The 26,132-nt window shown below is 44.7% G+C and overlaps 1 protein-coding gene across 1 annotated transcript in view; it reads right to left on the reverse strand.

Annotated features, from left to right (window-relative positions):
* Positions 1–508: 508 nt before the first annotated feature.
* Positions 509–26,132, reverse strand: part of LOC146185338 (proclotting enzyme-like) — a 37,046-nt gene continuing 11,422 nt past the window's right edge. The window contains exons 2-7 of the mRNA XM_084606283.1: positions 11,321–11,894; positions 10,377–10,453; positions 9,375–9,493; positions 5,334–5,614; positions 4,165–4,310; positions 509–2,758 (exon numbers count right to left, since the gene is read on the reverse strand). Of these exons, the coding sequence (XP_084462409.1) occupies positions 2,603–2,758; positions 4,165–4,310; positions 5,334–5,614; positions 9,375–9,493; positions 10,377–10,453; positions 11,321–11,792 (1,251 nt within the window). The 5' untranslated portion in view covers positions 11,793–11,894 and the 3' untranslated portion in view covers positions 509–2,602. The remainder of the gene's footprint in view (positions 2,759–4,164; positions 4,311–5,333; positions 5,615–9,374; positions 9,494–10,376; positions 10,454–11,320; positions 11,895–26,132) is intronic.

Here is a 26,132-nt window from a genome sequence, read left to right on the forward strand (position 1 = left end):
TCTATCCTGGGATAGCTCCTGTGAGCATCTTTTGGGGGATTTTTTGTTCAAATTATAGTGTTTATCGTGGGCGCACAGGTATTGGTGACAGGTGGCCAGACTTGCGGTAGCGCTTAAACGAGCCTCAAAGATGTCCCGGGCCACACTGATTTGATTCCATGCTAGAGATTAAAGAGAGGGCGTGCCTGCTGTGTACTTGGGGCGTCTCCCGTACACAGGGGAAACAAATAAACTGTCTATATTTTGTCTACGTATTGACAACAAATGGCGCAAAATGTCAGTGCTCTGCTGCAGGAAAAAAATTACTGCTTTACATTTTTACTCCAGTACGTGTTCCTTCCTTGAGCAGTACAGCGAAGACATGTACGCAGTGTGCTTGTAAGAAGCAGCCAAAGGAGAAGTCAGACAAATGAGCTCTATCGAGCGAAGGGAACTTGACAGCACAGGTATGGCAACACCATGTTCTGTCCAGTGTCGTATGTTGCAGTTCTTAAACTTGAACACAACGTTTCGTGCCTGGTTGCATTTAACTTTATTTACGTGTTTTCGTTTATACTGCGGCAGTCATACAGCCAATATCACTGAAAAAAAGAACTTGTGCAGGTTGACCAGAACAACGGCGATGCAAATACAGTCACAACCGGTTAAGGCGGATTTGAACATTTCATGTTTATTTATTTTTTCTCTTTTCCGTACTTGATAGCCGCGCTGCGAGCTTGTAATATTAAGTAGAATGACCGATGAAACGATATTTTCGCGGGTTTGTGCTCCTGCGTATCGGAAATATGACACGACATGCGGACATCACCACGTCGCCGTCCTTGTACTGTCGAAGGCTGAATCATCTGCGGTGGCTCTGTGCGTTACACTTCTGAAGCATTTATTTTCGTTATTATCTTTGCTGTGTTTTAAAACCAGGATCATCCTCTGGCGAGGTATCTGGCACCACGCTTCACGAATATGCAGCGAAAGTTTTGGCGCGAGATACGTGCTCGGCTGAGTGAGCGCCTTTGTTTTGCTTAGCGCTCGTGCATTACCAAAGCGGACAGGTGTCTGGTAATAGTACAGCTACATAACATTGCGGCCGACGCAGCTAAAGCACTAATGCTAGACGTATAGGTTTAAAAGCGACCTGTAGGAAGTAGGCAAGAAACAGTCTTCGGCAACTGCCACATGGTGGCGATCGTCCTAATTTATTGTTCCTAAGTGGTGTCTACCTGTGGTGCTATACCGGCACCCTTTGCGATGTTCCATTATGGCACGCCAGAAGCACGGGAAAATGCTGAACGTCCTACGATGTTTCCATTGCCTCGGATGCATATAAGCAAACCAAAAGAAAAAAAGAAACAAATGTTCACGTACGTCTAGTAAGGCAGTGCGAATAAATAACAGATGAGCTGATCATAGAATATATGCGTATGCTCCACATATTAAATACTCTTTGTTGTTGATATATTTTTTTTGCTTGCCTTATTTACGTACACTTTTTGTACTCCCATGTATGCTTATATCAAGCAACATTACCAAAAACCAGAACTGCATGAGCGATATGTTTACACGAAAAACCGCTGTGATACCTCAAGGCTTCACAATAGTAGCTTATTATCAGGTATTATACGGAGAGAAGTTCGTTGTCGGGATAATCTGAGCAAGTACAGAAATTTCCAAATTAAGAAGTCGCTTGAACCTCTCTCCCTCCCCTTGCTTTGTGTGTAACACGGAAGCTGGGGTTGAATTTGCTGCCTGTCGTTTTCTTTTTCAATGGCTCCCATTAGAACTAACACATGCGCGCTCATGAAGCTTTGTGTCATCATACCAGAATAGCAGATAATTATGAAAAAGAGTAAAACTGGTTATACTTGGCATATTTGTTGAGTGAAATATAGGCCTGAACTGGTGTTGGCCCAGAATTGTTCGAGTATTTGCACAAGACTAAAATTATGCCGCTTTTTGTCACAAGCCTGCCAGGAACCGCGCCGCGGTAAAAGATGCTTTCTACATTTGCTCTGCCTGTTCACTTGAAACTTTTTCTTTTAAGCTGGCGGCGAATGATGCTTACTACCACGTAATCGACTAGCGAACACTTAAGCACGTCTGTAGAATTTTGATGACTGTAGTCAGTGTATGCAGAAACATTCTGAGGTCAGGGAGCCAGCTGCTACTGAGCAATTCAGGTTGCCTGCTACAGCTTATCTGCACACTTTAAGAGCACACAAAACATACAGCCGGCATTGGTGCTCAAGAAGCGGAGGAGTAACATTCCTCTTGTGCGTTTTTGCTAAAATAAAAAAAAAAGAAGAGTGATGTTTTTGCTTTTCGCAGTTTTGAAGGTTTGTCTCTAGAACACCGTAGCTTCTGATCCCTGTGACCTTGGGCATAATCACAAGTCCCTTAGCTCTTCGAACAGTATAAGACGGCTCAGCCCGAGCTGTGACGCCAGTCTGTAGGCACTGTGGAGGCGCCATGTTCGACGCCATCTTGCTTGCATCTTGGGCTCTCCAGCCTATCCCGGAAGAGCTCACACGCACACATGTAGCGTTTCTCTGCCCAGAAAGCGGTCCTGAAACGTGCTGGAACTCCATCCATTGTGACATGCTGTGCCCTACTGAAGTCTCTCGCTGAGCCACGGGAGGAACTCGGTGAGTCGCGTGTAGACGCCCGGGTAACCGATCGTCGCGCAACGTTTGCCGAACGATACGACGCCAATGAGGAAGAAGCGGCCTTCATCTGGAAGCACCAGCGGGCCTCCCGAGTCACCCTGAAAGCAAACAGATGTAATGGTTGTAGTGCACGATATAACGTTAAATCTCCTGCAGTGTACGAAAACCCAGTCTACTACTAACACAATATTTGGCTAACGCATGTCGGTAGAGAGAGCGCAATTGCTCTAGTGGAACGTTTATCGATTCACAGAACCTCCCTTCCTGTTTTTTTTTTTTTTTTTTTTCAAGGTTGTCAGAGAAAGAGTGCTAGCAGACGACGAACAAGATGTTCGTCTCTTAACCAATTCGCCCAGCAACATACCTTGTTCAAGGTTGCGTTGCAAATGTTCAACACGCCACGCATTCGGTGGGCCTGAATGACCGCACCATGAACTTCCCAGCTATTTAACATTTTCAGTGTGCTCGAGGACACAGATAGGAAAAGAGTGGCCGATAACGATTCTGATTCTTTGGGCCAGATCACATCACAGAGCTCTAAAACATTTGCGACCTTTACAAGGGTGACTCGGTCTCTGACAATGCATCGCAATTCGAAAGTCGTGCGCTTATTAACAAGGCACATAGGACGGGGGCGGAAAGGGGGTTCGAAGTCATCAACCCTCGCTTTGATGATAGTGCCACGTACGAGATATCCGACTCAGGTCTAAACTTCTGTTTTCATTTCCACTCGTTTTCCAAAGAAATAAATTTGACTTAATTTCTGCTAGTGTAGGCGGTGGTTTTTAATGTGGATGAGAAGAAGTAGACGTTTTCAGTACTTATTAGTGTGAAATTAATTACCTATTAAATGGGTGTCATCGTAAAAATACAGAAGCGAGCGCACACTTCCTAGCAGGTGTGTAGGAAGATCACTGTTTATTTCAGTTCCTATCTTTTCAGCGTTCCTTTTAGTACTTTGCTCGCCACAATGATAGAGGTGGACCGATCAGTGCCAGCCAGCAAGCCCGTAAATTTTTCTCTTCATCCTTCATTCTGCCACTGACCGATTCTGATTTCAGCGGGAGTCTTGGGAGAAATAGTTCCTCCAGTCTGCAGGATGTAGGGCTCACAAGCCAGTGACAGCAAAATGGGAAAAGTACATTTTTACCCACGCCGGGGATAACGTTTCACCATCTTGTATTGAGGATTTAAGAATGTAGGAAAGGGCATCAGTGGCTGGCACTGCCGTCAACTAGCTCTGAATAGGCAGGTAACAAATAGCTGCAGACAGCAAAGATAACTATCTCTGATTGAGTGGAGAGACAGGCTGTAATGTGAGGTCATCTGAGGTCGATACAAAACGACCCCAGAGAAATATATTTCAAACCATAAGTAGCGAACTTGGCAATGAGTATTTTGTCAGATTGCGTAATGATGCGCATTGTAATAATGCACTCAAGTGCTAAAACGCTGAAATAAATTTGTAATTTGTTCTATTAAAGGGCATCTTTCGGGAAGTTACCTGACATGAGTCTTGGCGTCCGTTGCCGTCTCCTGCGCACAAATACACCTTGGAAATCGGTACCTCCTTCACGAAGGCCTTCTTGCAGGTATCCTCGTCCCAGATCTTGATCTGCGCCTCTTTGAGCACGTCGCTAGACTCGCCGTCTGCGTAAAAATAAATCATAATTGTTAACGCTAAAAAAAAAAAAAAAAGCAAGATGAACATCTGAGGTAATTACCGTACAATCCATATTGGAGGTTCTATTTCCCATGTTTATACTTTTTAGGATCAAACCTGCTATCATACACATCCAGTGTTGTATTAAATATGATGCGGATGTGTTTCTCAGCACGATATATCAGCACACACCTGAAGAAACACAGTAATGCCAAGGTTATGTTTTGGTTTGGTTTTTATGGTCTAACATCCCAAAGCGACTCAGGCTATGAGAGACGCCGTAGTGGAGAACTATGGCGGGGCGCAGTTGTGGAACCAAACCAGGATTGTATTCGTATTCTATTACGTTTTCTTTCCTTTTTTTTTTTTTATTTTGTCCTTTGATCAAACGCCGTCGGCTAGTAGGAGCGGCAGATGATTGCAATGCAGCATCATTGAGAATAAATTTATATTACGAGAGACGCAGGTTTCAATTCAGCTTTGCCACCGAGCTCCCAGAGTGAGGACAATATTATCTTCCTGAAAATTGCTCAGAATCAAGTAGGCGCAGCCCATAATCCGGACATTTACCATTTTTGGCTCAGAAAAAACACACTCAGGCCCTGTGCATTGATAAGTGCATTGGTCTAAGAGCGCAACAAATGTACAGCAGCCCGCATTTAATGTGCACAAGAAATTCTAGTGCAGTCCTTTTATTCAGTGCGTTTTGGCACATTTGCTGCGGTACGGCTTTTTGCGGGGATTTTGGAATAGTTGCTCTGAGCAAGCAGCAATAGCCAAATTTTTTGTTTTCTGGTTTAGTGCACGCCTCATTCGGATTTAAATGTCATTGAACATTGCGGTCGTCCTGTCGTGTACTTTCTTTGTGTCGTCGTTTTTGCGCATAGCCTTTCAATGCGTTACAAGATCTGCTTCTTAGTTGTTTTTTTTTTTTTAAATAAGTGGCCAAGAAAAAAAAAACAACATAACTGGCTGGTTAGCGTGCTCTATTTGGCGCAAATAACACTTACTGAATGCTGTGGTTCCCCAGCCTGTGACGAACGCATGGTAGCCATTGAGGTCACGCGTGGCGAAGTCATCGCCGTACGGCAGGCACACGGGACGTACAAACTTGTTGAAGGTCACCGGGCGCTCCAAGGTCAGCACAGCCACGTCGTTCTTGAAGGTGCGTGCCACGAAGTCCGCGTGGCGCTCAACTTTGACGACAGGCACGTCGACGGGCATGACATTGTCGTCGCTTCGCACCAGGTTGTGGTCTCCCACGCGCACCGTGAACGACGATGCCGGAAGGCTGCGTTACGGTAAGCAGCCCTCGTTAGAGCTAGGCGCCGATAGAGCAAACTACTCGCTCTCTGTTTCCTTTAAGTGTAATATCGGTTTACACGGCTCCAAGTACTCGTTATGCAGCCATAATTATTTACCATTTTATGGCGCCAGACAGGAAAGCACTTCGCCAAAAAAAAAAAAAAAAAAAAGAAATCCAGACTGGCGGTTATGACCGTAAATGGGACATAGCACGACTTGGTCCTGTTTGTTATGGGGAAGGTCATTAGCGCATATGGAGCTTAAAAAAAAAAAAGCGAATACTTTCCCTGTGCTCGTAACACGCTGCGGCCGAAAACCTTCGCATTCGCTTGATAGTCAATAAGAATTTAATCCCTATTGAGAGGTTGCAGGTCATAATGATTTTTTTCAGATATGCATTAATGATGCGTTATTATTAGAACCGCAATGTTGGAAAAATTATAGGGGTGAACTTTAGTGCAGTGATGTTTATATTTTCTAAACAACACACCACTGACTCACCATCTATTCTAATGCTTCAACATAACATGTAGTCCCTTGAACTTGGGCGCAGATTACAAGGCAAAAAACTTCTCTTTATACTAAAAATTACTAAATTGTGATAGGCTCCTGATTTGTATCTTAAACCGGTAACGTCTAGGGTAACAAGAAATAGAACACCTTACTTGTCAAAACAAATATCTTCAAATGTTTTTTCCCACTCCCCATAACCGCGTTGAATCAGCTACTACTACCACCCCTCGTTCACATTGATTCCTTAAAAAGGCTGTTTACTGAATTGCTGTTTCGCTGCATCTTGCTTTGCACTTGTCGAACATTATGTTCTTGTTTTTGTATTTCATATTTTGCACTTTGTTTTGTAATGGTTACTCCTTCTGTCAGACCCTTCACTGGGCCTGCAGTATGCTCAAATAAATAAATAAATAAATAAATAAATAAATAAATAAATAAATAAATAAATAAATAAATAAATAAATAAATAAATAAATAAATAAATAAATAAATAAATAAATAAATAAATAAATAAATAAATAAATTATGTCTTAGTTATTAATTAATTAATTATTTCGAAAGCATTGCAAGTTCCGCGCCTAGTTACGCTCTAAGTTGCGCATTTCGTTGCATAGTACCGCTGCTTAGTTGCCGTTTCGTTCCGTCTAAGTCGGACGAAGCCAACTTTGGGGGTCAAGGACCCACATTTTGGGGGTGACTCAAGTAAATTTACTAGTCACCATTGAGTTGGCCAGACTCAAATTAAGTTAGACATCAATTTTGGTCACATTGTGAGGAGGTCAAATTTTTAGGATCCAGGGCTCAAATGTTTGAGAATGGCTCATCCCAATTCGGAGGTTTCCACTGAATCGGCTCTACTCGCACTCCGTTAGACATCAGTTCTGATGAAATTTTTAGGAGTTTTAAATTTGGAGGCCCAGGGGGCCACATTTTCAATTTGGAAGTTGCCATTGAATTAAACATGCATTCGAACTAAGTTGTAAATCGATTTTTGTTCAATTAGTCCAGGGGCCAAGTTTTGAAAATGCCCCCCCCCCTTCCCCCCCCCCCCCCCCCCCCCCCCAAAAAAAAAAATGGAGGTCATCATCGAGTTAGACGTACTCTAACTATATTGGGTGCCAGTTCAGTTCAGTTCAGTCGTTCAGTCGTGTCCGACTCTTCGTGACCCTATTGACCATGTCACGCCACGCTTTCCGGTCTCTCACTATCTTCCTAACATCACATAACTTCATCTGCAGTGCCTCGAGGATGCCATCTAACCATCGCGTTCGCTGCCTACCCCTTCTCCGGCGACCCTCAACCTTTCCCAACATCAAATCTTTCTCCAGCGACTCCTCTCTTCTCATCAGATGACCAAAGTAGCTGAGCTTTAACTTTAGAATTTGACCCTCCAATGAGCAGTCAGGGTTTATTGGGTGCCAAATTTGATCAAAAATACCTGATTGTTCATGCGGACACGCTCTGTCCGCAGCTCCCGTCCATCACTTAATTTGGTTCAATAATTAATTAAGCAATCATTTATATGTTTCACTGAGGTAATAAATTATCCCTGCTATGTACATATGTCCTTAGTCAAGGGTTATGTTAGTTACCCATGCTGTTGAGCTCTGATGACACGCCACTTACGTCTACGAGTCAAGAAATGCTTTGACATTAGACAGCCGTCTCTCCTCTGACGCATCTGCTGGCAGGTGGCAAAGAAGATGTAAAACGATCCTCTCCAATTTTAGCGAGGGGGGGGGGGGGGGGGGGGGGAGGGTAGTAGGGAGAGAAGATGAAGCAAGGGCGGAAGGTGACCTGACGGGGTGAAGGGTATTGTGGGAATGGGTACGACGCTTGTTGTATTGGACAGGGAGTGTGAAGCGGTGGGACGGCGTGTCAAACAGCGATTGACGGTTAGGATCACGCTCCCATGCAGCTTGTGCGTTCTGAACGCGTCATCGGCAATCACTGTTCCACACGACAGGGTGGGAGGGGGGGAGACAGATATGCATTACATGATATGCTGTCACATTGACTTACGTATAGTTATGCGCGTGGTAGTGGACGAAGTGTAAGAGTTACCTTAGCATATATGTTGGTCGCGCTTTTGTTTCGTTCATTGCTTTTTTGCCTTTGCCCTTTTTTCCCTCAAATAAACAACTATTGTAAATGAAAAGACAAGTCTGGTGCCGCATGCTTGTGGCTTAATTTCTACACGTGAACAATAATAAGTGTAAGCCGACACAATTACTCCTCATATACGTCTGCATTTTTATGAGCAGCGCCAATTTTAGCGCCCGCTGCTAAATGTGTTCTTTTTCAGAATGTCAAAGAAGCTTACTTACTATAGCCGCACGTAGAGTGCAAGGCTATCTATATCACCGCTTACAAGAATGAATAAACAGTTCAAGGTATATAAATAACCTCGCAGATCTTTACGCTTCATATTGCGGCATAGCGATAGCTGAAAACTTTGTCGTCCTGAGTAAATTTTTCTGATAACGAACCCATACTTTAAAATCCGTAAACTCGAATGTGACTGCGCTGAACTACCTATTGAAAATGGGAGGTCTCTTCCACAATTCGAGAGAAAGCGTGAGACGTTAGTACCTAGCAGATTGTTTGAGTTTATGTTTAGCTGGAAAGCAGGTAAGCCGCCTTTCGTCTTCGTTGCAAGCCATCTGCGCAGCGTTTGAATCTCTATCTGCGCTGGGTCGGATCCCAGATTTGCGAAGCGCCTCTGCACGTAATGACGCAAGCTTGCGATAGACTTTCACAGTTGACGTTTCATGTACCCAGCTATATCAAAACTTTTGGAGTCATTGTTAGTCTCAGAAAAATTATATCGTGAGCATTCTTGATAGGTAAGTGTCATATAAGCTTATGAGCCGAAATGGAGAGAGAAAAGAATACCTCGCTTGACGGCTATATTGTTGTTCCTATAGTCAGGGCCATTACTACGTTAGCGAAAAGTTCACTGTATGGCTTTTGGGCTGGTATTGACTGAATGGTGTAAGGCTGACGCGTGTCTCCTTGCTAGGGATTGGTGGTTAGGTGATGAAAAAGGGAGCAGGACTGGTCAAAATAACGGAAAGGAGGGGTATGCAGTCAGCTCACCCGGGCACATATCTGTTGACAAGTGGCATGCGTAGGTGCATCTCTGCGTATTGTGGACCGGTAACAGGAGAGCACAAGCAATCGATTGTTATTCAATCTGCTTTGACAATTAACGACAATTAAGCAAAACATACTTGGTCGCTCGATGTCCGACGACGACGCAATGGGCGGCGGTCACCACATGGCGATCAGTAACCAGTGCTCCGCCACAGGCGGCGCTGTTGACTCCACCACTGTTGATGTAGATGGCCGCCTGCAGGCGAAATACCGTTACGAAAGTCTTTTTTAGGACAAGGACCTGATAGGTGGTTGTTGATGATAACTGCACAATGTTAGTGAACGGTGCAACAACCCTATCGTTTACACCAAGATGAGTAGGAGTGACCAAGCCCACAAAGTTTATATCGCTGCGTGAAGATTTAATGCATTTACATAATATTTACAGCATGAATGTCATAGCAGCAAAAAGGGACAGTTACTCGTCGTCATCTACCTCTCCCTATTCTGGGCCAGAGAGGAAAACACTTCGTCTTCGTCGTCTCCTAACATGACCACCAGCGGTGCAAGCGCCGTCCCGGCGTTAAACTTGCAAAGAAGAAACAATTCGGTATAGCTTAAGGCTGGAAACATGTACAATGTCAGTGGCAAGATGGCGAGGTGGCGAGGACGCAGGCAATAAAGGGGCAAGTACATGCGTCATACCGGCACTTGGCGCACCGCAGGATAAGGGCCACTGTATGGGAACAAAAGTCTCTCTGAGAGACCAATGCGGCATGCAGAGGACCATAGAAGAGCCAGGGACCCAAGATCATAGGAGACACAGCTTCTGAGAAGTCTGACAAGTGAGAAGCCGACTACGGTGTACTTGGCGCTTAATGCGTTCAATGTAATGTAATGTGATGCAAAGGTTTAATGTATTGTATGTACAGGATATTTACGGAATAAATGTCATAGCAGCAGCAAGAAACAGTTCCCGTGATTATCTACTCCGCCTCTTCCACGAGGCTAAAGAGGAAAACGCTTCATCTTTTGTCTTCTGACAATACGCCCAGCCTGAGTTTTGGAATGATCAAGGAAAATATATGAAATCACGTTGAGGGCTTGGTGCAAGCGTAATGCTGAGGCAGGCAACTCACCATCCATGGCCATGCTCCAGGCTCCGACTCGCGGCCTCCCACGATGCGGCTGACGCTGACGTTGGTAAGACCGCAAGCTGTATGGAGCGATTACAAAAAAAATACGGTCAGTGTATTCGCGTGCACAATGTGTCCAAAGCCTATATTTAAGTCTGTGCACCAGCTACTCGTAAATTACGACTGTGTGATTGGAATGATTTCATTTGTCGTTCTCTAAATATGAGTGTGCAATGTCATTATTTCGTATTAAAGCTTCAGATCAGCTCTGCTTGCACACTGGCCAATTTCAAGGTGTCGAGAAGACTGGGATGCAGCGAGATAATTTATCATTTTTCATTCTTCTTACCAGCCGGTGTCCCGAAAAGAGTGCCGCAAACAAGTGCATTGCCTCGCTTTGCTGTAAAATAACTTGCGAATCTTCTTCTCGGGAGTTAGCTGTGAGTCCGGAGGCTTTCATTACGTCGTCGGAAATTGCATTCATGTGTTGGGAAAATGTTGCGGTTATATGTATGGACATATAAGTGTGCAACTCCGCAAACTACTCCTGAGGTGGAGAGAAAATCCTGTAGAAAACTGAATTTCGCACTCGGCCTGAAGCTGTATTCTTGAACCTAATCTCCACTTGTTTGGACCAGAAAAAAATAAAAGCCTCAGACATCAGCTTAGTGCTGCAACTATCGTGGGCTCCTTCAACAGCATATGCCAAACGAAATCTAGAAGACTTGATGGTAGAGTGATGTAGGTGGTAAATAATAACGTAGAAGTAAATAGAGTTAGGCGATTGATAACTATCAATTTTCATGAAAACAGTGTAAAATATATACGAACCAAAATGAAGAAATAGACACTACGACCACAGCCCGTAGTATGCTTCCCTTTCTTTTAGCACTCGCGTTTATCGCTCTGTTTTCATGAAAACTGAAAAATAACGGCTAGCTGCTCACCAGCAGGCAGGAAGCGAGGGTAGTTGGCGATTCTCGGCCCAGCGAACAGGTCGGAGTTATCTCGGGTCGGCGGACTCTGGGTAGGTGGCTGCCTAATGGGTGGTTGCCTAGTGGGAGGCTGTCTTATGGGCGGTTGCCTGGTAGGGGGCTGCCTTGTAGGGGGCTGCCGTGTAGGAGGCTGCCGTGTGGGTTGCCTGACTGGTGGCCTCGGCTGCCCGCCTCCCGGACAGCAAAGCAGTGGCACATTGCGTGAAAAGCCGCAGATGTAGCGGCGCAGGAAGTTGAAGTCTCGGACGGACTGCAGCGCAGGGCATCGGGCCAGTTCAAGACAGCTTCCTGGCTCGTTGAATGGTGTGCGGCAACCATCGTCTTCCGGAAACTCGAATGAGAATGCGCCCTGCGCCTGGACCAGACAGCGGGTGCTGGTCGCCGCCAGGGTAAACAGCGCCAGCACGACTCCCGCAGTGCCCATGGTGTGGGCGCCGAGTGCTCGATTAGTTTTCCTTGATGTGGGTAGGGCTGAGTGCGTGGACACTGGATGGTCCGGGGGTGGCTTCACTCCTTCGCTTATACCCTGCGCATGTCATCGTGTGAGAAGACGAAGCCGTCATTAGATGCACCCTTATCAACGCAGAACTATACCGACACGTCAGGAAAACATTACTGGATCCGCGACTTGAATCTGTTACAGGCAGTATCTAGAGGCCAGGCAGTATCCAGAAGCCCCGTCTGAAGTATAAGCCTGTGTTTTGTTCTAGGATCGTCTTTCTAAATCTTTGTACGTGGCATCATTACGCTACCGTCCAAGAGACGTTTAGAATTCGCCGATCACCGAAGGCAAATAGAAAGAGGTAGGCAGCCGTTCTACTACTCTTCGGTCAAGCATAGGTCGTGCTGGACCAGGAAAACATAATTGCATTGCTGTCATCTATTTCACTCGTGAATGCTGTCTTTTTTTTTTTTTCGTTCACTTAATAGTATGTTGGGGTGGGGGACAGAAAGCACGGCAAGTTAAAGTGTATCGTATACTTTTTCATTGAAAAACCCGAATGCGAGACTTGAGAATATATTGGCCGTTATATAATTTAATTAGTCCTTTAAAGTGGAGATACATTTTTTCTGAAAAAGAAAAAGAACAGGGGCCCGAGTGGGTACCTCAATTAGCTATATCTCTGAAGCTCTAAATGAAATACCAGCTCCCTTTACGCTCACCGTCGCCGCTCGAACGACGAGACCGAACGAGATAGGGAGCCATAGAGAACGCTGCGTCCCCGCCGCCCCTTTCACCAGCTTGAAATTAAAAGCAGGAAGATTAGAGTGGCCCCATTTTCTTTCGTTGAAAAAAAGAATGTTCAGGAACATTTTATATCAGGTTTGCTGCCATCGATAGGCTCCCATAAATCTGACCTTAGCATCCCGCATGCTTTAAATCTTCCCATGACAGAACCAAATGCGCTGGGCAAGTCCGCTTGCATTAATGTTACTGCGCTGACTGCTACGTCACGTACACGAGCGTATGGTGACAGTCTGCCACGCGCGCTGCCAAGTATTTTCTTTTTCATTTATTTATTGAATCCTCAAAGGCCCCATGTAATGAGTATTACGTATATATGCCCCGCAGCTGAAGCATTCACCAGGGGTATACCGAAGGCACTCCTTCCCTGTTCCGATATTTAGCGCGTAATGGCTGCTCCGAGAACGCATCTGTCTCAGCGAATACAGGTCACGCGCGTTATTAAAATGGACGCTTCGGTGTGCGTACTTGGCACTCGGTCCGACATAAGATTGGTCTGTAAAATAACACATTTTTAGGCTCCCCGTGAATGACGTTAAAACAAAAAAACACAGCTGCCTTTCCCGCGAGTTTAAAAACAAACAAACAAACAAACAAACAAACAAACAAACAAACAAACAAACAAACAAACAAACAAACAAACAAACAAACAAACAAACAAACAAACAAACAAACAAACAAACAAACAAACAAGCAAACAAACAAACAAACAAACAAACAAACAAACAAACAAACAATAAATAAATAAATAAATAAATAAATAAATAAATAAATAAATAAATAAATAAATAAATAAATAATGCGTACGAGCTATGGCAGTGACTTAGCTTCCGGAGGCTATAAAAATTTGGTGGGTTAAATTACATTTGGTTCATCACAGCGTTTCTAGCCTATTTTCTGGTCGGGAACACTTTTTCTCTATGTTAGAAGTTGAACCACGCTTCTACATAAATCGGAAGCTACAGAGAACCAATTTTTGACGCCAGAAGTAGCGGGCAAAGAACTCTGAGGGAAGCCAGGTCGAGGTGTTACTGCAGCAATTACCGTTTGTCACTAAGTTCTTATAGCATGCGAAGACAAACTGCCCGGGTGGTTGCCTTAAAAGTACTGTTTGCTTCGAGTAATGATAATCGTTTTGAAAGGATAAATGGTCGTGGTGATGAAGTTAGTTTCTCTGGACTAACCCTGTCCCAATTGTGGCTTTGGAACTCCAGAAATAAAAACCGGCTCACAATTTTACTTCTCTATCAAAGCATACCAAGCCGGATCAGTGCGTTTTCAACTTGTCTGCGGAGTCCCGAACAAGACTCCGATTACGTTTATGACCTTACCAATAGCATTTTTCGTGGGTACGCAAATCTTTTGAAGAGTTTTCCGCGAGGCGTGGTCGAAAAAAGGCGCTCAAATCGCTGTTCTAAAAGCAGCGGTCGAGCAAGAACCGCTGTAACCGGGTGCTGCTCGTACGTCTCGACACAAAATTTTCCATCTAACAGTTTTACGTAAATCGCATCATAAACAATGACCAAGTTTGAGGGAACCAGCTCGTGGTTGGTCATGTATGTTTGAAAAACGTTCCTTCCGGCTAAGCCTACAAACGGAATGAGCCCTTCCTCTCGCTCATGGGAGTTATTAGCGCATAATATAAGAACCTCACTTGTCTCTCGATGATATCGCCGAGTCCGAGTCACTCCCTCCAGATTTTGCTCTCACGCTTCTCGCTTGAACAACTAGTGATGCTTTTCCTCGGCCGTCTTGAGGTTAGGGAAGACCGTCCGCTATAGAGGCTTCTTCGCAGCTTGAAATCCGACGCACGCCTCCGCAGTCTTCGGTATACCGACGCGCGCAGCTTTTTCTTCAGGTAAGCCCGACTGTCCTCTCCATTTATCACTTGCCTAACGCTACGCTCCGCCCATCGCATCGTCTTTCAGATGTGTTCGAAAGAGGGCGAATAAACGACCTCTCCAGGGGTTGCACCGAGTCTCACTCCTGTTTCCGTTTTCCTCGAAGAATTCCCTGCTGCGCTTTTGCGTTTTTCCTTCGGAGATATCCCACACCCATAGTTAGCGAAAAAGAAAGGTTAGTCATGCTCGTGAATCGTTTCCCATCCGTTACACAGTGACGTCACTAATGACTCCCGTGTCAGGATCTGTTACCAGATGTCCGTGAGATCCTGGTCACATCATGTATCCTCGGTGGCAGAGCTAATTTTGCTTTTGGCACCATTATTATAGTGCGCCTGCCTAGGAGCTTCATCATCATTATCATACTGACTGCAGGATAAAGACTCCTCTGTGATCTGCAAATAAATAATTTTTGTCCAATTACGACCATTCTGGAGCCTTAAACTTCTTAGCATAATCTATTCACTTTCTCTACCATGTCCTTCGGCGATTATCTTATTAGGAATCCACTCTTTTACCGTAAACATATCGGCTTTTTAACCGCCTGTGAGAGCGCATTCACTTGAAACCTATAAGCCCAGGGCATGCGAAAAACGAATACAGCAATAAGAAATCACTTCACACAAGATTTCGAAAGCTGAACCACACAACATCTGCCTCTTCCTGTTTGTTTAGAAGAAGGCAGTTTCTAAACAAAGTACGGTTGGTCTTTGTTTAGGAATTACTTCTAACAGGAAATATTCAGCCTGACCGTATGCAGTCATCGACGCATCGACATTTTCCCTATAGAGATGAAGACAATGGATGACTGACGAAAGTGCAGCCTATTAGGCTATCTTTTGGAAGTGATTCATTTTATGCTAAAATGTGCAATGCTTATAAGAGATAGATGAGTATAATTCATTGACGACGAGACGTTTACAGGACCCGGTAAAAGCTTGTTTTGTTTTCAGTGAGCTAATAAAGAAACCGATAATCACCTGACGATCTGTTAACTAGTATAGTATCTTTGACATATATAGATCACATAGATCGACACCCAGCTTTGTAATCATCGAGTCCGTCAGCATCACCTAGCGCTCCGACGTATTTGTGCTACCGGCAGTGCATGTGCGGATCATGCGGCGAAAGAGGATTAAAGTGGGGCTGATACAACATGGCCGGCCTTATTTGGTGCATACTATTGACGACTATTGACTATCGATGATCATTACTAAAATAATGACAGTGAGTACACCCGCTGGGCAGGCTCCAAAGCTCTTTCTAGCGGTTGATTATAATACCTTGGAAAAGAAAAGACACTACTCACTACAGATCTCCCCCCTCTTCACGCAATATCTTTGTTGTACGCACATTGTTGCAGTGCATTTTGGCTTTGATTTTGAAATGAAATGAAATTTTCTTTTCGACTAGTCATTTCCAGCACTATAGAAACGGAGTCTATTAGTCGACGAACGTGATGTTTTGTGAAGCACTCGTTGCTCTGTCTGAGTCACGTCATTGGTATTTCCATTTCTTTTACTTCCTCCCGCGGCAGGGAACAGTTGCCCTTGTGTTATTCATTTTTGCTTGCCTTTCCGTTAGACATTAGTCTCCTTGAGTACGCTCTCTCACAATGCCTTGCACTGTGAACCCTTTCTTTGCAAGCTTTTCTATAACGTTTCAAAATGGCCCGTTAATAATAGTTCCCGGCTGTGAGCTCTTATGCGAGCATTTTCATAACGCTTCAAAGAGGCCCGCTAATAACACCTCTCGGCACATACACGTCTCGCACGGTTGATTGCAGGGATCTGAGGCGTCTGGGTGGAAAAGAAAATCGACTTTCTCAGGCAAGGTTACGGGCTTTTCGCTGCGTGCGCAGGTGTAGCATGCCTCTACGGTCACTAAGTAATAAAGGAAATAAAGAACAAAATATTTTCTTCCATTTAAAGTGGTTTTTGACTAATTTCATGCCATCATTTCTACCTCCGCCCCCTTCTTCTAGAGTGGGCAGCAATTTTCCCCTGCATCTTAAAGCAGCGAGCAGGGATTCATTTAGTTGGCACAGGCAGAAGACCTTTTCTTTGAGAACCGAAAATAAAGCCGACAAAAAGGAAAAGGATCCCCACTTCACAAGGAAGGAAAAACAACTGGGCGAAGCTTCTCATATTGCTGCTCTGTGAGAGGCAAGAGCAATGCTGCTTTAATTGCTTCTGCAGCGGTTTATTGTGGCTTCAGTTTAAAAAACAACGGGATATTAAAGCTTTGATCCATTCAGTCAAGTTGCAATATATGATTTAAAGTTAACGAGAGGAGTAAGGATCAATAGTAACTACTCTAGAATTACGCTATGAAGCGGGCAGCGGGAGGCAACGGCGGTTTTGGTGACATTACGCCGGGTTTATTATGCACACTCAACTTTCTCGGGTTAACAGCAAGATAGTTTGAATATTATTCGATAAAAATACATTGCTTTCGTGTTTAACGACTGAACCCAAACGCACGAGCAAGTATGATTGTGGTTTCATTAAGTTCTGTTTAGTCACACAGATACATTTTATATGCTCATATCTTTCAGCTTAGCATATTTTGCGACACTGGATGCTGTAGTATTCTGTACAGAAATCACTTCAGCACATTCTTAATAGCTAGCGTAGCCCAACTCGCGTCCGAGCATATCTTTAAGGATGTGTCGGAGGTCCATCTGAAATACATGAAAACTTCAAATAGTTCTAGTTGGATTGAGGAGTTAAGATAGGAGCTGTATAAAGAGCATATGGTGAAAAAAAAAATTGCGGCGGCTTCATAATTCTCATTATCGTAGGAATATAGGGACATCCGGAGCACTACTCGAATGAAAGCGTCTGAGCGCGGGGCTAACAATACACAGTTATAGGCTCAGAAAACAAACTTCTGGTGACGCGTTTGGTATTTAACGTATTAGTAGCGTTGCTTTTATTATTATTATTACTATAATTTTCTTTTTATTTTGGCGAAGGTGCTCGTGCCTTCTTTTTCGTATGAGTGACAGGTGGTCTTGTGGCATACTCTGAGGTCGTTTTAGCCTGAGCTTGTCATAATAAACGGCGAAACTCGTTTTCACTGATTGAATGCAGTGGATCATGAGGCTTTGTATATAGCTTGATCATTTTATTACTTGCTATTGGCTAAAGAAAGAAAATGACACTCTAGATTTCCTCTTACGCAATCAATGAGGGTCTGAAATACCACATTACAGTTGCGTTTTTCAACCTGTGCTCAACATCTGCAGACTATGTCGACGGTTGGCGGGATCATTATGTGAATAACGAGTGTTGTCCAGCGCGGCTGCACCACTTGTTTTTGTTCAGACCTGTAACTATAGCTCTATAAGCGTGACTTCACGAAGGCCGCGGACGTCGCTAGTTGGTGCAATGAACGCGAAATCTTTCCTCGTCCAGGATACAGTTTTTAAAAGCGCATGACCCTCAAGAAGTTTGGGCAAGTGTAAGAAAGTGAGAGGGCAAAAAAAAAATAATAAGAAGGGGATTGAGTGAGAGGGATGAAGAGAGGAAAATAGAGGAAACACTATTTTGAATTTTCAGTATCCTAGGCTGTGCATACACTCCCGTTGTAGTACGTCGTGCTGTGCTAGTATCAACCGTAAGATAAGCTGGAATTGCTTGGTTGGTGGACGGAGTCAGCCTTCGTGAGAAGGTGCAGGTGTCGAGGAAATTGGCATGATGTAATTGAATACCTGGTCTCACTTCATAGCCATGAGTGTTTTTTTTTTTGTTGTGTTTGTGAGACAGATAATCTTATAAAGTCAATTTAAACCAAATATTAAACTGTATACATTTATTTGCATGCGTGCGCTAGCCCAGAAGTATTAGTTCTGTGAACAAAGACTGCTAATGACCGCTGGAGCCATAGCCAGCGAAGAAATAATACGCTGGCGCGAACTTCCTTTTGCGAGTACGTTTTGAGAATAGTGACGGTTTCTAATCTTGAATTCGCCTCAAACGAGTGAAGTTCTTCTCGAGTCAGAACTCACTAGTTCCACCTCTGCATTATAGTGGTGCTAATGTTTGCCACAAAGCACGCCGTTTATTTCAGGCTCGATTATCACAGCTGTGATTTAAGGCTGCTCTTATAAGAGCGTTGAATCGTTATTGGTCGTACAAAAAAATACTAAGATCCCGCAAAACGTTTACTGCACAAAGGTAAGAGGGTAAAACACTGTCATTATTAATTCAAACAGCATGAACACCATGCATGTGTATGAATGAATGAATGAATGAATGAATGAATGAATGAATGAATGAATGAATGAATGAATGAATGTGTACCAACTAGCCCAACAGAGTATCTTGGAAACACTGTAACAGAGAACATTTGGTTGCCGAAACGGCACGCTCAGAGTGTCCAGCCGTTAGCTTTCAAATGGCGTCTGTTCATAAGGTACTCGTGACATTTAAAGTTTGCTTGATTTCGTTCAATGGTCGCAATGCGAAATGCATGAAGGTCATTTGTTTATTACTAATTTGTTGGGAGTTGATAATATTGCACATTTATGCGAAATGCGCCCTTTGGCTCTAACACTGTGAACAGAAAATACCCGCACTGCTGTAGATAGATGTCCTGGCAATGAACATTTCCTAGCTTAAGAAGCAAAACATAACATAACCGTATTTTCTCTTCTGGCTGTTAACACGCACACAGACAGAGTGTTCATCATTACATTTTTTTTTTTTGGCTGTTAGCGTTCGCTAGCACATTTGGCGACTACAAAACAAAACAACATTTTTCTTGTTTCAATGTACCGAATTATGCGTCGTTTTGCGATGCAGCTGGTCTATTTTATTTTCATTGCAAATTGTCAGGAAGGGACAGTGGCCTGGCGCTGATCCTTCGATCTGAAGTACTTCTGTAGCGGCCCTGCCGGGGTGGTGCAGTGATAAGAGTCCCGACTACTGTGCCGGAGCACCCGGGTTCGAGCCCGACCTCGGCGGTTACGTTTCGATGGAGGCGAAACGGAGTGACGTCCGTGTTCTGTGCGATGTCAGTGCACGTTAAAGAACCCCAGGTGGTCGAAATCTCCGGAGTCCTCCACTACGGCGTCTCTCATAGCCTTAGTCGGTTCTGGACGTTAAACCCCACAAACCAAACCAACCAACTTCTGTAGCGCTTCACGCCTCATTTCACTGCTCTCCTTTAATGCCCGCATACCTTTCAACCTTCTCACTATCAAGGCTGCGTGAAGTTATTTTATTGATATCTCACGCTTACCACACTGCCTTTGTTTGTGGCAATGTTCGTCCTTAGTATTTTGCGCACTGTAATAACATGCTGGAACTGTCGCATGAATCTGCCGGAGAACTGCGGCTGGGTAAACGCGATCACTGGTAGGGAGCTCTCCAAACTCATATGAAAATAAACTCTCGGAGGCGCGGCGCATCGCGTAGTCGGGGAATGGCTGACGAAGGCTGAGGTCTAAACTTGGGATGCTTGGGATCGAACTACAGGGTTCTTTCTCCGCGGCGGTGGCTGGGGCGCAGCGCGTGTTCGCTCTCCTCGGTCAACAAATGCGCTTTCGTCAGTGCCGCGCGCTTGAGAAAGGGGTTCGCGGACGGTGCGACGGCGGCGCGTTGGGATGAGGCGAGTGTAAACAGGCTTGCACAGCGTCAAGCTGACCTCAGCCGTCGTTGGGAGCGCGGCGGTGTGTGATGACGTCAGAAGGAAAAACAACATCCCCGTTTCGAGCACACGGTCGAGCACAGCGTCAGCTGGCGGACTGGACCGGTTTTCCGGTTGTGGAGTGCGCCGTTGGCGCGTCGCCAATCCACTGGCTTCTGCGGGCTCTGGTCGCAGCCGGTACAAGTGCAGCGCGCAGTGCGCGGTGCATGGCGCGGTGTAAGCGCTCCATTTGAAGGCGTCGCAGAAGCTACGGCTACACCTCGCTGCTACCAGATGAGCAGTGGCGCCGTGATGCTGCAGCGTCTGGCCGAGGCCCGGGGTTGTGTCGGGGGTGCGTCGCGACGTTATCGAGCGCACGCGCCATTCTCCTCGTTATGTCCAGAGGAGAAGCAGCGCTGCCTGCGCTGCGTTTGTTGTATAAAACTGTCTGCCTCGAGATGTCATTACTCAAAAGACTGTTTTTGATTTGTGACGCGAAGTGCCCATTTCTCGGAGCGCGATAAGTAACAGCTTAATGCCCCGTCTGATGCTAAACGTTGCAAATGGGTCTATCCTTACTTACACTTTCTTTTTAACCTAAGATGGGGAAAGGGAGAGGGGGGGAGGGGGGGGGCGCTTCAGCATCTCTGTTACAATGCTACAAAAGATAACAATAAGAAAAAAAAAAACCTATAATCTTTTAAGTTAAGATTTAGAAAGAATGCTGCGGTTTTAACGTGATTAAACCGAGTAGGACACCCTAAAGCTTTTTCACAAAGATGAAACATGATGGTTTCGACAACGTGCGGTGCATCAGTGTTGTAGGCTTTACCAGAAAAAAAACAAAACAACGTAACTGAATATGTTATTCGTTACGCTTTTTAAAAAGAAAGAACGCATTGCCGGCCTACGTTAGCTAGAAAAAAAAAGCGAAAAAAAAAAAGCAACATGTTACGGTTACCGTTACCGAAAGAATGTACCGCACGCTACATTGCTGTTGCTCCATGGCTCTACATTTTAATCAGTGCGCCTTAGCTGCAAGAACTCACGAAAACAATTTTATAAATCTCATATTTTACATAATTCTTCCTTCAAAACAATGATTTTAAAAGAAATATTGATTTACAAGAAGGCTTTCTGCAAATGTGCAGGAGTTCAGCAATGTTATAGTGGCCTAAAGTTGCCTGTAGAGTTACATGTGATGACCTTTAACTCTGTGGCGCATGATGAAGCCATTTTCTGAATCTGAGATTAAACTTAACTCCCAAAAAATATACAGTACTTCTGAACAATATGACGTTCCAAAATGTTCGGCATGCTTCCACTAAGAGAAAAGAAGCGCGAATTGTGTAGCAATAAATTAATGCTTAAATGACATCGTTTCAAAAAAAAAAAAAAAAATATATATATATATATGCTTGTTGGGTGGGCGCGTTTTAAAATGAAGACGCATGCACGCGAGCCGCAATAAGGGTCATCGAGAGCACCTGTACATAGTTTATTTGCAACATCACTTTAGGCGCTCCACGCTTGTTTTTTCTTAAAAACGGGGAAGAGGGGGGTAATTGGAATAGAAAGTAACTAAGTAACTAGTTGAGGACAACGCAGAGGGCTATGGAACGAAAAATGGTAAGGGTAACATTAAGATATAGGAAGCGTGCAGAGTGGGTCAGAGAAGTAACTCAAGTTACCGACATTCTAGTGGAAATCAAGAAGAAGAAATGGACGTGGCAATGACGACACAGCTTATGACAACAGTGCTTTAAAGTGGCTTTCGCTTTTTTTTCGCTCTTGAGCAGACTTAAACGCAGCCTTCTATTTTTTTTTATTCCACACTGCACCAGCGGAAAACTGCTAGAAAGCAGTCCTCTGAGGAGTCCACCGAGTAATGAGAGCGTTTTTGCGCCTTTTGCTTCTCAAAGGTAACTTCAATTTTATTTCTAGCGTCTACGGGTGGAGACGAGGCGGGCTCTTCTGGTTTAAAGACAATTTGGTAACGAATCATGTTATCCCTCGCGTTGGGATCTTTTTCCTCAAGGGCCGAATGCCTTGTTTGAAAACTCTCTTGTCTAACTCTTCTTCCATCTTTATTCCCTAATCCCACCTCCCTCCTCCCCTTCCTTAGCATGTCAGCGAATATCGTCGCCGGCTAAAATCTTTATTTCATTAAAGAGCTCTCTCTCTTTTCATTAGATGCTCATGAACGCATGAGTATGTCTCTCTAAGACAATTAACCAGATTAAAGACCACAGCGCTTTCACTGTATTGACCTATATGAGCTGTCTTGACCTATGAGCAGTATACCAGCCTGGAAAACCGGAGGTACTAGGTTCGAATCCGCGATTGACCCAATTCTCCTTTTAGCTCATTACTCTCCTTCGACTACAGGAACCACCTTGGGAACTTTGACATCAGTCAGAACATTCTTTGACATGTTCCTGAATTTTAACAATTCTTTGCTTCCATCAGGATTTACCGTTCACGGCTGTCAACACCGACATTGATGACACCTGCTTTTCTCTTACATTGGAATCTTAATTCTATCGCGTTAGCAAACAGACATTGCAATACAGCACGTGACATGAGTCATGGGGCTTAGCAGTCTTTTCACGGCATGCTTGTCCCTCGGACGCAAAGCCGGCACGCACGCTTGTATTTTTAATTACGCATGCCTTTTGTCCTTTGGCACATTAGGCTGCTGAGAGCGAAGTCGGTGGGCAATGCCCTTGACGTGTATAGAACATGTATCGGCATATGCAAGTGCTTATATTCGAGTGGCTGTTACATTCTGTAGTTCAATGCTCGCCACTGACTGTACGTTAAATTTATCGCTACGCTCAAGAAACTTTGATCGCAGTATTAGACATCGCTTTAGGATGGGTGGTGTATGTAGCAATGTATTTATTCTATACCATGGCCTGATGTCTTGTTGCGTGAACATGCCCTTTTGCAGCACTCTGCTATACTTAAAATCGCTTCAAATATTAGCGTATATTTGCGTAAAGAGTCAAATAGCTCACTGAGCTGATGGCAGCGCATTAGTCTGAAAATAGCCACCATCTCGCGGCTGTTCCTCGGCCTAGTGCGGTTGAAGGCATGTTAGGCTCCCTCCATAGGTCACTTGTAAGGCTTGAACACCGATCCTTCCGTTTCCTGTCAACAAAATCGTCGCAGGTCACACGATAGCGTTTTTTTTTTAAACTCAAACGCAGACTGTACTTGTTACTCCGGACGGCACTCCATGCTGTCCCTCTGTCTGCCACATCGTGCACTGACAAGTTATCTGGTCTGAAAATGGATCCCGACGTTTCTTGTCGCTAAAGTCGGCGCAGGGCGAGCGACGGCGTCATGGTACGTGTTACCCAGAATGGCCTTGAATGCTGTCCGCCTCCGCCACACTTCGTGGGCGTATACAGCAAGGAATCGGTGTGGAGTGTCACAAGCCACGTGCATTGTTGCTACTTGTTTGTCGCAGATAGCATGTTAAAAGAAAGCGATGGAAGTGTCAAACACTTCGAGAAAAAAAAAAAAGAGGGAACTAGCGCTAGCACGTATCTTGCTGGAGCAAAAGTATGAATTATGCTCCGAGAGAAACTGGTTTTTTCCTTTCCCCGGACACACTTCAGTTGCAGTCAATGCTAGTGACGTGAGAACAGTGTCTTGATCGAATCTCTAAACTTACAGCTGATACGTCATGCCATCGGACTTTTAGATGCATCTTCGAGCAAGCGAAGGTGTTAATTTACTCGAGTCAGTTTAGTTCTAAGACTACACATATTAGAGGGGAAGGTACCGGGGTGGAGAGGAGCATCGATGCTGAAAGAGGCTATCAAAATACGTGCTTCTCGTATGAGGGTGAACTTTCATTTGAATGCAGCGTTTTTCAGGGAGATCATATAACGGGAGGATGTTGTAGCCCAAATTGAAACACACACGGAACACTAAAAAAAAGTGTTAGGGCTGAGGCTTGCTTTATATATAGCTTGATGATGGGAAGACGCAGCAAGTACACACACGCACGCAGGCACACACACACACACACGCACACACACGCACACACACACACACACACACACACACACACACGCACGCACGCACGCACGCACGCACGCACGCACGCACGCACGCACACACGCACGCACACACACACACACACACACACACACACACACACACACACACACACACACACACACACACACACACACACACACACACACACACACACACACACACACACACACACACACACACACACACACACACACACACACACACACACACACACACACACACACACACACACACACACACACACACACACACACACACACACACACATTTCGTTAGTTTTTCCTGTGATATTTTTATCTGGATGGGGCGGGTATATTTTCCCGTGATTTAGCACATTTCATTCCTTATGTTTGCCCAATTACACCGGAATAAATATTTTTCTACGAACTCGCGTTCCGCAAACTTTTGTCCCTGACTGTACGTAGGTACATACAAGGTGATCCACTCTAATTTCATGCTTGCACTGTTACAGCGTTTTTATCACTGAGGCAATATAATAAAAAAGCAACAAAGAAAAAAGTTGCATCGGTACTTTTAAAAATGGTAATGGGTCGTTTGTCGGACTACGAACGTAAATAATGTGTAATTTTCCATTAATTATACGAGACCAGCCGCTTAGCTTGGCACTCATTTGCAGGATCTTATGAGCCTCGCCAGTGGATAAGAGACTGCCGTGGCGAAGCTAGCGTGGTCCGCTAGTTGACAACCTTCCATAGGATTAAACAATATGCTACAATGATTAAAGTGCGATAACACGATTTCGACGCATTTGAACACTGCCAGCACACAGTTTGATGCGCCTCAGTAAAGAAAGCCCGGTGCGCTTCCGCATTGTAGCAGACAACACGATGCACTGTCTCCAGGCCGATGTGCGCCTGCGCCACTTTGCTCCGATGCGCGGCCGCGCCGGATGCGTTGACGCTTCGCTGAGCGCGGCAACGCTGAACTGTGTTCATACTTAAAGGGGACCACCGTGCACACAGTGCTTCGCTTTGCTGCTTTCTTCTTATTGTAAAGTTAGTCCCACTTTCAAGCCCCTACTTCCAGTTTTGTGTCTTGGAGCCAGTCATTAGAATTTGTGATCGGTAGCCTTTAAGTGTTTGCCTGGATGAAAGTAAACGGGTGCTCTCCCGTCGGGATATCTTCGAAAAGGGACAGCACCTATTCTTTGAATGTACATAACGCTTTATTTTCGCTGGCATCTGCTCCGTAATTGTACGTGTGGTATTTGTACATTTCAGGCGAAAGAAATTGGTTCGCTGCCTTAGACGAAATCTCCCCTTCTACGCTTCATCCATCACGTTGCGCTCAGTAGCGTCAGCTCGTCCTCCACGGGAAAGCAGATGTGTGTGCTATCCTTGACCCGCCGTATTTTCCGAATCCGGTTATCAAACGAGGCAGCGGCGTCCTGCTGGGAATCATCAACATCACAACGCCCCATTTTCAGTCGTCGTGGCTCATACGCGCAACCGTAAACCAGGAAGAAGATGGCTTTTACTTGTGAGCGAATCGGCTAGATTTCTTAGAATTTGTACGAGACACTAGTGATAGCACTCCGCCTTTGCAAAGATCACCACGCGAAGGAGAGAACGGGAGACGCCGAGCTACTATTGAGACACGCGCTTGGCACCAATGTAGGGGCGCAAAGAAATAATGAAACGCGACAGCATGATGCTTATTTACGACTGAGGGATAAGGTCGCGTATTTCCGAAACATTAATGTAGCTTCATTTATTTCACTTACTCAGATCCCGTGATACTGGCAAGATATTCACAATGCCTTTATGGTGCGACATAGTAATAGATAACGTGCTGTGACGAGTAGCAGTATTTAGCGACTGTAATTGCTGATCATTCAGCGTTACGGAAAGTTTCCTTTATATATAAGCGTTCATAGAATATCTCACAA

The sequence above is a fragment of the Amblyomma maculatum genome, chromosome 6, assembly GCF_055883805.1.
Source record: "Amblyomma maculatum isolate TAMU_Amacu chromosome 6, ASM5588380v1, whole genome shotgun sequence".
NCBI lineage: Eukaryota > Metazoa > Arthropoda > Arachnida > Ixodida > Ixodidae > Amblyomma > Amblyomma maculatum.